General features: G+C 51.6%; 2 protein-coding genes across 2 annotated transcripts; both read right to left on the bottom strand.

Moving 5' to 3' along the window:
• Nucleotides 1–1,962: 1,962 nt before the first annotated feature.
• Nucleotides 1,963–6,404, bottom strand: LOC146754332 (maestro heat-like repeat-containing protein family member 7). Its single transcript, XM_085527525.1, has 10 exons — nt 6,219–6,404; nt 5,910–6,061; nt 5,495–5,642; nt 5,192–5,329; nt 4,896–5,072; nt 4,484–4,639; nt 4,231–4,332; nt 4,011–4,113; nt 3,713–3,772; nt 1,963–3,446 (listed from the first exon to the last, which is right to left on the bottom strand). Exons 1-10 carry the CDS (start codon nt 6,402–6,404, stop codon nt 3,298–3,300), a joined length of 1,371 nt encoding a protein of 456 aa, XP_085383651.1. The 3' UTR covers nt 1,963–3,297.
• Nucleotides 6,405–6,440: 36 nt separating this feature from the next.
• LOC146754331 (uncharacterized) lies at nt 6,441–10,436 on the bottom strand. Its single transcript, XM_085527608.1, has 9 exons — nt 9,989–10,436; nt 8,874–8,946; nt 8,626–8,746; nt 8,361–8,440; nt 8,030–8,155; nt 7,680–7,759; nt 7,300–7,411; nt 6,900–6,989; nt 6,441–6,659 (listed from the first exon to the last, which is right to left on the bottom strand). Exons 3-9 carry the CDS (start codon nt 8,726–8,728, stop codon nt 6,501–6,503), a joined length of 750 nt encoding a protein of 249 aa, XP_085383734.1. The 5' UTR covers nt 8,729–8,746; nt 8,874–8,946; nt 9,989–10,436; the 3' UTR covers nt 6,441–6,500.
• Nucleotides 10,437–12,967: the final 2,531 nt, after the last annotated feature.

The raw sequence follows: 12,967 nt of genomic DNA, 5'->3' as shown, positions 1-12,967 counted from the left end.
TGTCCTTCAGGTGTGCAGCCGTGGGGGAGTCGTGCAGGATCAGGGTCCAACCCGTCCACACTCCGCTCCTGGCACAACCATCTCCATCCTCACCCATCTGCAGCCCTTCCCCACCCCACTGCAGAGCAAAGTGGGTACCCAGGGAAGAGCAGAGGGTCAGCAGACGTTGCAGTTGGGATTCAGAGATCTCTGCAGGGAAGCTCAGGGTGAGCCAGGTCAGATGCGCAGCTCCGGCTGCTGCACAAACAAAAGAGAGTGGATTTCAGAGTCTTGCTGCCAAAATGCTCCCCAAGAACAGCAGGGGATGCCCAGCGCCAGGGAAGAGGGGACCCTGCATGGGGATATCCCAGAGAGCGGGCAGGGGACAGACTAAGACAGCAAGGTGAGAGGAAGGCACTGAGGGACCAGAAAGCTGCAAGATCCCCTCTGCCCTCTTCGCCCTCCAGGCTCCTGGCCCCACTCAGTGCAAACCCACCCAGGCCCAGGGATGACAAGTCAACACAGGGCACTCTCACCTCCTGCAGGATCTGGGGAGCACCAAGCCCGAGGCTCACCTGGAGGCAGTGAAGATGTGCTTGGAGTTGGTGCAGATGGCGTTGATGGGGCTGCCCTTTGATCTCCCCAACTGGGCCGAAGTTATCCATGTTCCAGACTTTGATCACGCCTCCTTGGTACGCACTCAACAACATGGGGCAGCCAGGGATGAAGGCCAGGGTACAGACCCAATCTTTGTGTGCTCTTGGGATTTGCTGTAGGTACATGGCAGAGCAGAGATCACAATCAGCCTCATGCACTCAGCTGCAGGGCTGCAGATCATCCACTGCTGCCCCAGAGTCAATCCAAATCACCAAGCTGGACGCAAGACTTGGGGCCTGAATCCTCTTCTCAGAGAGTAACATAGCAACTGATGCTCCAAGCCTATGTCCCAAGGGGAAGTGGCAGTTCTGGGTGCCCTTCAGTACACACCCATAGGCACACAGAGCCACTTGGCACACACACTGCCAGATCCCCAGGCTGCCTTTCCAGGATAGCAGGACCTAGACCAGGTCCCTCAGCCTTCCTCCTTCCACACTTCCACATACCCTCGATCACAATTCCACATACCCTCTATTACACTTCCACATACCCTCAGTTACACTTTCTTATACCATCAGAACAGTTTGTTCCATTCAAACACCTTTAATACCATATAACGTTCCCTTAGCAATCCGTATTGTTCAGTTATAAACAAAAAGTTACTTTCTCTTTAACCCTTTTTCCTTTGTACATGATTCCACTATTTATACCCTCAATTAATGATTCATACTGCATGTGATGTTATGATGTGGAATATGGACAGCAGCAGCACAAAACCATGACACAGTGTTACCGACCCAACAGGCTCCGACCTTAGAGCCGCTCAGGGCTTTGCTAGCAGATCTCAGCAAGGAGGCTCCCACCTCCGTCTTCGGCACTCCATGGGAAGATTGTCGGGGTCACTGAGCTGCAGCAATACAACAGGGCTGGCAAAAATGTTCTTGGTTGGTGTGAGAGAACCTGAGCTGGGGCTCATCCAAGGAGATTCAGCGATCACAGCTTCTAGTCCTGCACTTCACACATAGCTCCAGGCAACAGCAAATTAACTGTCCCTAAGCACTGCAAAAAGAGGATGGATCCAATTGGATGGCCCCTGAGACAGACAAAACTCAACACCCAACACAAAACACAGTCCTCTCACCTGCTGGTCAGCAAACAACAGAGCACAACACACACCAGCATCCAGGACTCGTGCAAAAAAAGAAGAAAAAGAAATTGCTAGATGGTGTTTCTCAGAAACACAGAAGCACAAGCCAACTGGAAGATAGCTGCAATTATTCTTGAAAACAATGTCCTTTGTTATCTTGATGTGGCCAGTGTTGAGCGAAGCAAACAAAGTCAACCCGATTTTCTTACATTCAGATTAATCTGCAAGGCACAAAGTAATAAAGGTATGATTTTTATTAATAAACTGAGTGTTAGCAGCTGTCAGAAGAATGAATGTGTCACACACAGAGGTAAACTCCCACAGCAAAACTAGATGTAACATTTCCTATCTGTGTTTCATCCTCACAGGAAAAGCCTTTCTTCGCAAGATCTCCTGGAAGAGAGATGGTAAGAGACATGAAAACTGAAGGATCCGAGCACAGCTCTCCAGTAGCTCCCTCTGTACGTAGATGGTCGCAGAGACAAAAGGTCAAGTCCACTTTTGGAGGGAGCTTGGTGATGTTTACCACTAACGTTACACCACCTTCAGGTAAGTCTGCTCGCTTTCACATCCTTACAAAAGTGCATGAAATGGATCAGCATCCGCTTCTTTGGTTGACTGTTGCTTTTACTCTGAGGTCAAGTGATACAGGCTTTGCTGGTGATCTTCTCTACTCTATTGCTGTGGGTTTTTAAAATTACTATTTTTCCGCTTCAAAACATGCAACTTTGGCACTGTTTTCCCATTTCCAACAATGCAGTGAAATCCCGGTCTCATTTGGATGACAATAAGATGAACCACACTGCATTCTGAAGAGTACAAAACATGCTTGCTCTCTCCTTGGTTCTTGTGCACGGGGACACTAACACCAATTCAGTTCAAAGGAGAAATTTCCTCCAGTGACTCTTGTCCCCATGTCTTCCTTCATCTTCCATTATTTTGTTGTTGTGTTGCTGTTATTAGTAGTATTAGAAACAGTATTGTTGTTAATGAAGAGTCTAATGTCATCAAAGAAAGTTTGCAGAATCCTTTCTAATCCGGTTTTGAATTGCAAACTCAAAAGCAAAGATCTTGAATTCTGGATTCCTGGCTCTCCAAGACATAGGCAAAGAAAATGTGTTTCTTTGTCTTTTTCCACATGACACTTATGTCCAGGCACACAGCACTATAAACAAGCAGGAGCTTTGCTGCCCAGCATTCCGGCTTTGCAAAAGCTAGAATAAACCACAACTTTTCTGCTTGCTTGTTTAAGTTCCAAGAACTCATATGAGGAGTTACAATTTAGTCAGTGTAATTATGATCAGTTCTGCATCTGTGTGCATACGTGCTGCTCTCTAGTGGTCATATTCTCCAGATCTTCCTTCCAAAGGCTTTCAATTGTGCTTTTCAATTTAATTAATCGCTAACTACAGACCCAGTTCTAACCAGCTTGGTTCCTGTTCTTTCTTCCAAGATGTCTGTGCTCCAAGGCTCCCGCTGTTGTTCAGGGGGTCTGTCTTGCGTGACAGGAACACATGTCCCAGCAACGTTGCTGTACAGGTGTCCTAGCAACGTTAATGAACAAGAATTATCCCTCAGAAGGCTATGCAGGACCAGCGGAAAAGTGCTGGGAGCCTTCTCCGTGCTGGTGCCGCCTTCTGCCTTTGGTGTCTCAGCTTCTGGATGGTCTCAGATGCCATAGAACAGACTGTCAGATGGGGGTCATCTTCCAAAGGCTGAAGGGCTGCAACAGAAGGAAACAGAGCAGAGATGGGACCCCCAGTCTACAGAGAGCCACCAGCTTCCACTCTGGGCCTTGCCAGCCCCACTCCTTGCTTTTCCTGGCCAGGAGGAGCACGGGAGACTGACGGGTCAGTGGAAGACACTGCTCAGGACTGCCATGAATGCTCCTCTGCCCCTGCAGCATTTCCTTGCAGCAGGGCAAAGCACAGCTGCATGCTGCCCAGCTCTGCCCCCAGCCCCAACACACACAGCACTGCCCTCACTCACCACTGCAGAGTTCATTCAGCATCTCCTCACTCTGCTCCCTGGCGTGCTTCCCAATCAGCCCTAGGGAAAGAGCTCTGTCAGACACCCACTCCCCAACATGCTGCCAGAAGCTCAGACCCCAACCCCGCCAGCCCAGCTGCTTCCCCTTCCATGCTGCAGGCAGGGACGGCACCTGAGGGGGGACCTGAGCAAGGCACCCACTGTGGCTACCGGCATGGGCAGGCTGTACCTGGGGGCTTCAGGGCTGTGCCTTCCTGCCAGGGCAGGGCCCAAAGAGGGACGCAGGGGTTGGGCTCACCAATGAATCTGACAGCCTCGCATCGCAAGGAGGCCTGAGAATCCTCCAGGTATGGCAGGCTCTGCTGCAGGTACCCTTCCACTCCCTTTCTGTCCTGCTGCAGCTGAAGAAGAGAACAAGAGCATGGGGCTTGCAGAGCAGCCACAGCTGCTGCTGCAACCCCTCCTCCAGCATCCCCTTTCCCCCAGCAAAAAGGTGGGGGCTGTGAGATTGTCCTCACCAAACACTTCATGATCCCCACTGTGTTCTTCTGCTGGGTCTGCTGCTTGAGCTCCTTCCACTTCAGGAACTTTGCACAGGACACAAGGGCTTCCCCAGATGCCTGCAGAACAACAGATGCAGGGACATGGCACCACACACACAGACACACATCCCAGTGTCTGAATGCTTGCTGAACTTGCTCTCAATTGCACATCACACCTGAACTGTCAGCACACCACTGCCTGCACACTGCTCAGCTCTGAAATTCGTACCTGTGCTACGCTCAGGGTCTCGTCACTCATGTGAAAGAGCAGAGGGTGCAGGGCCCTGCGCACGATCTTCTTCATGCTTCCCTTCTGAGACCACAGCACAGCATCCATCACATCCATGAAGAGGCGGATGGAACCTTCTCGCACTTCAGATGATGCCTGAGGGAGAACAGGAGGACCTCAGACCTCAGCAGCACACTCTCACTGCCCATGGTGAGCATGAGTGTAGGCTGAGCCCCAGCACAGGGGCCTGACATCACCAAGAACAACCAAGCTGCACTAGCAGGGACACGGCCAGCAGTGCTACAGAGCCCACAGGACATGTCATTCCTGAGAGCCCAGAGAAGGAAAGAAAGGAGAAGACGCTCCTGTCAAGCACCCACCCGCAGAGCTCAGCCTCCCACAACAGACTTACGTGATTAAAAAGAGGCAGGATCTTCTCAGCCAGCTCCAGAGCAAACGGACTGGCATGCCTCTTCCCCAGATGGTGCATTGCATTCCTGAAAATATTCAGCACCTTCACAGTAATGGCTGTGTTGGCAAACAGCAGGTTCTCCATGACGCCTGGAAGCAGGGCCCGGATTTCAATTGCCTGTACAAAACACACAATTTCCTTTCCATCAGGAGGACAGATGCCAAGGCACAGTGTTGCCCATTGCCCCAGCGCCAGGCTGTCAACATGAGGCCTTTGTTTGACAAGGTCCTGCTCACCGTCTCAGGTCTATCAGACAGCAGCACGAGACGTCTGAGCACCAGCCAGAGCACTGGCAGGCTTTCCACATTCAGAAGCTTCTGGAGCAGTGCTGGCTTACACAGCTCCTTCACCAGCTCTTCAGTGGGAGGCATCGCCTGAAACCAACACAGCAGTGAGAGGCAGGCAGAGGCAGCAGGACATCCTGCACCCTGCAGCTCCTGGCTGCTCTGGCAGCTCAAGGCAGGGCACTAGGGAGACACAGCCCAGCCTGAGCTACCAGTGCTCTGTAGGAGAGCACGGTGCATTGTCCAGTAACTCACAGTCAAGCGAAGGAGGCCCAACTCCTCTGTGCTGATGCTCAATATCTCACACAGCTGTTGGTCCTGTAGAACACTGCTGAGCTCATCCCAGATCCGCTTGGATGCTTCCAGCAGGGTCAGCACACTCTTCAGTATGTCCAGGGTAGTGCTATAAACAGAGAGCAATGCTGCGTCAGCAGGGCTGCCTTAGCCACAGCACCATGGCTCAGGCAGGAGCCTGATGGGGGGCTCTGGGCTGCCATGGTTGGTATTGGCTGCTGCAGCCCTGAGCTGCCCACCAGCACTGGAAAGCACAGTGGGATGGAGGGCCTGCTCCTTGGGATGTCCTGCAGCTTTCCTTGGCTCTGGCAGCCAGACCATTTCTGAGCCCTGCTCTTCACATGGAACAAATGTGTGGGGCTGTCTGGGCTGATACCTGTCATTCTGTGGGAGGTCAGTCAACACACTCCTCAGCACATCCCTGGGAAACTGGACGGTCAGCATATCCAGCACTGAGAGCAGGATCTGCTGAACTGATGTGCTCTGGATCTTCAGGTTGGCGTGGATGAATCCCAGAATCTCTGGCACCTGTTGTGAGAACACAGGGAGACTGCTGCTGCCACTGGACTGCAGCCATTTGCCTCCCAGGCTGTGTTATTACTGCCCTTCCCACAGCTCATTGCTGCCTTCAAATGGCTTCAGTTCCCAAGAGCTGTGGCGGGCAGGGTTGCCTCACTCTGCTTACATCCATCAGCCAGGTGCCAGGGTTTCTCCGAAGCACATCCAGCATAGTCTCAGCCCACTTCTTCTCATCAAAACCATAGTCCCCAATGATCTTCTCCAGGGTTACAAGGGCAATGTCTGTCCTCTGAGAAGGGGCAAGGTTTTTTCCAAAGGGCTGCAGTAAGAAGGAAAAAAGGAGGGAAGGCATGTTAAACAGAATGAGAGAATAGCATCTGGAGCAGGATGAGCACAGGCAAAAGGAAGGATAAAGACCCTCCCTTCATGTCAAAAGCATTCTGAGGGTTCACACCTGAGCCGCAGCTTTTCTCACAGGTACACAATTTTCATGTCTCCTTACCTGCTGCCAGAAACTGCTGGTCATGAAGCCACTAAGCTTCCAGATGTGCCCCAAAGCCCTCTCACACACAGCCTGTGTCTTGGAGATGCTGAAAGGCAGCAGCACCTGTGAGGAGAGGAGCTGCTGGTTAGCCTGGGAGCTGCTGATGCCCACTGCAGGTCTGCTGAGCTCCTAGCTGGAATCACAGCATCCATCCAGGCTTCCCCTGAGCTTAAGCCAAGCCCATCATGGGGCTACTGCTGCCAGGGTCCCTTGCTGGCTCCAACTACTGCCAGTGCCGTTTCCATGGAGTGGGATAAACTACTAGAAGGGAGCTGTGGGGGCAGAACTTCACAATAGACAGACCTCCAAGATTCCCTGCAGCCGACTCTTGACACTGGCAATGGGACAGACATCTAGCACAATCTGCAGCATGTCGTCCATAGCTTCCAGGGTCTGTAAAGAGAACAGTGGGTTGTGGAAGTCTTTCAGGGTTCCCTTTCATACCCAGTAGACTGCTGTGAACCCCTCTAGCTGCCAAGGAAGGATACCCACAGATCTGTGCACAGGGGCACCCTGCAAGGCTGCTGCACTCAGAGCAGGCTACAACACAGGGTGTTTGCCAAGCCCAAGGCAAGAGTGAGAGGGGTGAGGGCAAGCAAGGCTGCTACCTTGTCCCACAAACATCTTGATAGATCTCTGGACACAAGTAATGCAAGCGGCAGCCCAGAGGCATGGGGTCAACAGTAGATTGCCCAGTACATACCTGGTTGTAGAGGGAAATGTTCAAGGCCCTGGCTGGAGGAAGATAGAAGACGATGCTGCAGCACACCTTGAAGAGATGGAGTATTTCTTCCTCTGTAACTGCATTAACTGTGCTGCAATTAGAGAGACACTGATGCTAGGAGCGGTGCCTGGGTGCTGAGGCAGGGCTGGAACAGGTCCTCCCCTGGGCAAGGCTCCCTGAGAGGGATGGGGAGCCCTGCCAGGAGGTGCCTCCTCCCCTACGGGGCTGCTCTGGGTCAGAGGACAGTCCTGATGTCACCAGCTTTAGGGCGAGGGCCAAGACTTCGTGGGGAGCTGCATCAGGGCCACCAGGATGGTGCCTGGGGGATGTGCTGGCAAAAGCAGGGGCTGGGCAGGTACCTCAAGGCAGCAATGGTGTTCATGCAGCAGTATCTCAGGCCGGTGCTCAGCTGCTCCATGGGCTCCTCACGCAACAGAACCTGCAAAGCACAATCAGGATGGCACCTGGCAGCTGCCAGCACCCAGCAACAGCAAACCTGCCACCGGCCGCTAGAGCCTGAGTCGCCCCAGTGGCCCTTGACAAACACTGGCACACTGGTGCTGCTGTCCACCTCCACTGCTGAGCTCTCAGCAGCACCTGGAGTCCCATCTGGGGCACTTGGGTGTCTGTGCATCATTTCCCTGCCTCCCTCTCCCCCTGTCCTGTCCTTCTCACAGGGTGCAGCTACCTGGGTGCCATGTCCCCTCACCTCAATCTTCTTGCACTGATTTTTCAGCAAGCAGAAGATATCATGGCTCAGTGTGAGGCTCGTCTGTCCAGCCATGCTGCACAGTATACAAATGGAATTGAGGAACTGCAGCTTCTGCACCAGATCCTGGCAAGCACACAGAGACCGAGGAGTGTGAGTGGGGACAGCCATGGCCAGGGGGACCAGGCGTTGCGGGGTGTGGAGCAGCACAGGACAGCTGCAGGACAGCAGCAGCTCTGCCCGGCCATCAGCCCTCCTGCAGCCTGAAGGCAGAGCCAGAGGGACCGTCTGGAGATGCAGGTATAGCCACGATGGAGATGGCTGCTCTTACCATTTCCATGCTGATGGTGTTGGCTTGGATGAAGTCCACTGCCTCCTGTTCCACATCAGACAGAGGCAGCAATTCAGCATCTGAGCAAGGAGAGAGAGCAGTGCTATAGAGGGGCCAAAGGCAGGCGGGAGCAGAAGGAGCTCTGCCCTCTCCGGCCCTGGGCTCGCTCCCCTGGCACAGTCTGCCCGTGACAAGGGTTCCTGGTGTGGAGCAGGGGGCACTCGCTGCCCCAGCCCTGCCCACCCCGCTTTAGAACCTCACTCACCAGCATGCAGAGGCATCACCTCCGTAACTTGGTAGGGCTCCGCTGGAGATCTTCTGTCCTGGAGAGCCCCACTCTCCTCCCCGGCCATGCACGCGACGCCCATCACAGCAGCTGTGACGTGCTGGAACAGAACGGAAACACATTTCTGTTTTCTGTATTCACACAGCACAGTATGGGTACAATTCGTCAGAACTACCCTCGCATACCCTGCGGCAAAACCATGTGCGGGGACAAAACGTGGCACGTACCTGGCAGTGAGATCACTTCAAGCTATCTGCAGCAGTTCCTTGTCGCTTTGCTCAGATGGAATGAGAGCAAAAGCTGCACCGAGGCAGTGGGCGGAGGGTGAGGAGAGGAGAGAGAAAGAGCAGGTCAGTGAGCAGGGCTAAGACATCCATGGAATAACACACACAGCACAACCGTCCCATCCACTTGCTGCAAGACATGATGAGTCTCAGGCTACGTGATGCCTGTCCGCCCAGCAACTTTACAATGCTTCCACTACTGAGCAAAGACAATGGAAGAAGCACGGGACAGGTGCCAACTTTACTGATACCCCCTTTGGAACGTGTGTACCAGGGGAAAATTACGTCTGATGGTCAAGAGTAAGCAATACGGTGCTGTGAGCTCCGACAGCCAGCAGTTCTCAACACCTCACTGCCCACCCATCCATCCCACGTCAGCTCAGCTTACCTACAAGCTGCTGCACACGACGGTGAGAAGAAAAAGGCAATAAAGGCAATAACTAAAGGCACTAACTAAAGGCACTAACTAAAGGTACTAACTAAAGGCACTAACTAACAACACTAACTAACAACACTAACAACACTAACTAACAACACTAACAACACTAACTAACAGCACTAACGGCACTAAAGGCACAAGACCAACAAGACAACCAACCACTCCGACCACTAGCTCACCCACAAAGGAACACAGAACGCACCACTCCTCCCCTCATTCCAGCCGCTTATGACATCACCAACGGCCAACAGCCTGGTCCACCATGACCCCCCACAAGGCGGGGAGCCAAGACCACGTGGTCACATCTGATTCCAACACGGCACCACAACATTCCAGAACTCAGCGTGGGCTTGGAATTCTATCCTGGTGTGGCAGCGCAATGGGAGGTGTTAGGGCACAGCTGAAGAGCTGACAGACACCGGACGTTTCCAAAGGAGGGTGCCAGATTAACTCTCAGCATTCTCTTGCGGGGCTCTTAGGAATGCTTCAAACCCATTTTCACTGCCTAGCTCATTTCTAGAAAGTCCAGTTGAGAAATGCTCACTTTGTCTGGGGAACGCCTCTATGCATCATGAATGAAAAATAAAATAAAATGGGCACGCGACCCTATGAAACTTACCTCTCTGCTCTTGTTGTCAGCCAGACACCTCAGATGAGCATGACGTGTCCCTGCTCCTGAATGAAGATTCACCCAAGTCTGTGTTCCTCTCTGCTCCATCTCTGGCTCTAAAAGAAACACAGACAGAGATGATTACAAGATCCTTTGTGCAGACGAAAGACAAGGGTGCACACGAATTCTGTTTAGCAAGAAATACTACAGTCCCAATGGACTGCTGTGGTAGTATTTGAATCCTCATTTGGGGCTGGAGCTCAACAGGTCACACATCAGAAATAACACAAAGTGCATCTGGAAGACGTGTCTCAAAGCCCAGAAAATCCAACACGGGAGGGGGCTGGACAGTGGACCACAAGTGTCCATTTCCATTGCAGCTCCCTGTAGAGAACAGCACCAATCAGCAGGCGTGAATCAATTCATTCACAAGCTGCCCAATGACTCTGTTCTTTACGTGATAAAGAAACACACAGAGATTCCTGACCAAAAAGTTGGGAGTTAATAACGACCAAAGAGGTTCCTGTTCCTACGCCTCATCCTCTCACCCCAACTCCTGGGTGATGCCCACAGGCTTCAAGTCAGCTCTCAAATCCATTGAACTCCAGTCACAGAACTCCATCAAAAAGGATGTCACACATGTGACACTTACATACATTTTGCATCAGAAACAGTGATGCCAGCAGGAGCAGAGAGGTGACTGTCCCTCTGTACTCAGCACTGGTGAGGCCACAACTCTAATTCTGTGTCCAGTTTGTGCCCCTCACTGCAAAAAAGACACTGAGGCATTGGAATGTGTTCAAAGAAGGGCAACAAAGCTGGTGAGGGGTCTGGAGCACAATGGGGCCATATGAGGAGAGGCTGCAGGAGATGGGAATGTCCAGCCTGGAGAAGAGGTGGCTCAGGGGAGACCTCATTGCTCTCTATAACTTCCTGAAGGGAGGTTGCAGTGAGCTGGTGCTTGGCCTCTTCTCTCGTGTCATTACTGATAGAACTAGAGGGAATGGTTCCAAGCTGCGGCAGGAGAGGTTCAGGCTGGACATTAGGAAATATTACTTCTCAGAAAGGGTGGCCAGGCACTGGAATGGACTGCCCAGGGAGGTGGTGGAGTCACCCACCCTGGGGGTGTTCAAGGAACGTCTGCAGAAATCCCTGCTGAAATCCTGACCTCTGCCACAGGTGGCTGAGTGACACAAAAGCTGTGTCCTTGGTTCCCGGCCTTACCTTCTCATGCTGTTCATCTTGCTCTGCAGCTCCTGTTCTGAATAATCTTCTTATATTCCCATGTGATGTACCCTGAAATACATCATTTAGTGAGTCTGAACAAAACCTAAGACATTAATTGGAACTGTGAAGAAATGTTTTTTGCACTTTACTTGGAGGATGTTACATGCTATACCTTCTTTTCTCAATTGTAACACATAATTTTTTATAAAAAGAAACATAGCAAGTCAGCTCTTCAGTGTGCATATTGATGAAACTTGGTGAAATACAACTTTAGAAAAAGGTAATTTGAAAATTTAAATATTCTTATCAGAATCTCTGCTATTAGTTACCGTTCCCATGTTCTGATTTGATGATGATTCTCTCAGAGCTGTTTTGTCACTCGCCACCTCAAATGCACTTCAAGTGCTTTAGGAGCATCACTGGAATTTTGAATAAACTCGATATATTTTAGCAAAGCTGCTACAGATGCACGACTGCAGTACTTTGGAAAAATATAATCTTGATTGAATGCTGAACAGTGTTATTTAATTATAATCCAGGTAATTAAATTAATTAAACCAAGGGAATCACCTCCCAGTCAATCAGCTCCCAGCACGGAAATCGCTTCCCTGCCAAGCAGATGCAACCAACACAAGCTGCTACATCACTCTAGGGCCCCACTGAGTCTTCCCAAGGGGTCTCCAAAGGCTTCCCTGTTGACTTCTGGGAACCTGGGAACACTCACATGGAAGCCAGTGCCCCCTAATGTGCCCCAGACGTTTCTCAGGGCCCCGCAATTAGCTCTACAGACATCCAGACATGCCCCAGAGCAAGTATGTGTGCTGTAGGGAGCCCAAGAGACATTCCAGGGCACCCTAGTACTCCTCAGTGCGCTCAAGGGTTCTTCACCTGTCTCTAAATATGCCCTATTGGACTTTGTTTTCTCTTCTGGAGCCTTCCTTACTTCTCAGCTTTGCTTTCTCATGCCATTTATCTCGCTCCACAGCTACTGCTCAGAATATTCTTTCTTGCATTCCCACATTCCAACAGACTCACAGAATTGTAGGGGTTGGAAGGGACCTCTAGAGATCACTGAGTCCAACCCCCCTGCCAAAGCAGGTTCCCTACACCACGTTGCACAGGTAGGTGTCCAGGCGTGTCTTGAATATCTCCAGAGAAGGAGACTCCACCACCTCCCTGGGAAGCCTGTTCCAGTGCTCCGTCACCCTCACCGTAAAGAGGTTCTTGCACACATTCGTGCGGAACTTCCTATGCAGAAGTTTCAGCCCATTACCCCTAGTCCTGTCCCCACGCACTACTGAAAAGAGACCAGCCGTGCCACTATGGCCCCCACACCTCAGGTATTTATAAACCTGGATCAAATCCCCTCTCAGCACCGCCAACGACAACCCTCTGCACTCTGCCAGTCAGACAGTTCTTGACCCAATTCACTGTACACTCATCTATTCCATGCTTCCTCAGCTTTGTTATAAGGATGTCATGGGGGACAATATCAAAAGCCTTTCTGAAATCAAGGTAGACTACATCTGCCACTCTCCCCCTATCCACCCAGCCAGTGACATCTTCATAAAAGGCCACCAGGTTGGTCAAGCACGACCTCCCCTTGGTGAACCCATGCTGAGTACTCCTGATAACCTGCTTTACTCCCAGTTCTCTGGAGATGGCATCCAGCACAAGCTGTTCCATCACATTCCCTGGGACAGAGGTGAGGCTGACTGGCCTATAGTTACCTGGGTCCTCCTTCTTGCCATTTTTTAAAGA

Source organism: Coturnix japonica, chromosome W, assembly GCF_054131305.1.
Source record: "Coturnix japonica strain WE chromosome W, WE-NBRP24, whole genome shotgun sequence".
NCBI lineage: Eukaryota > Metazoa > Chordata > Aves > Galliformes > Phasianidae > Coturnix > Coturnix japonica.
The sequence above is the reverse complement of the archived record's forward strand: the minus strand, read 5'-3'. Positions and strand labels throughout refer to the sequence as shown.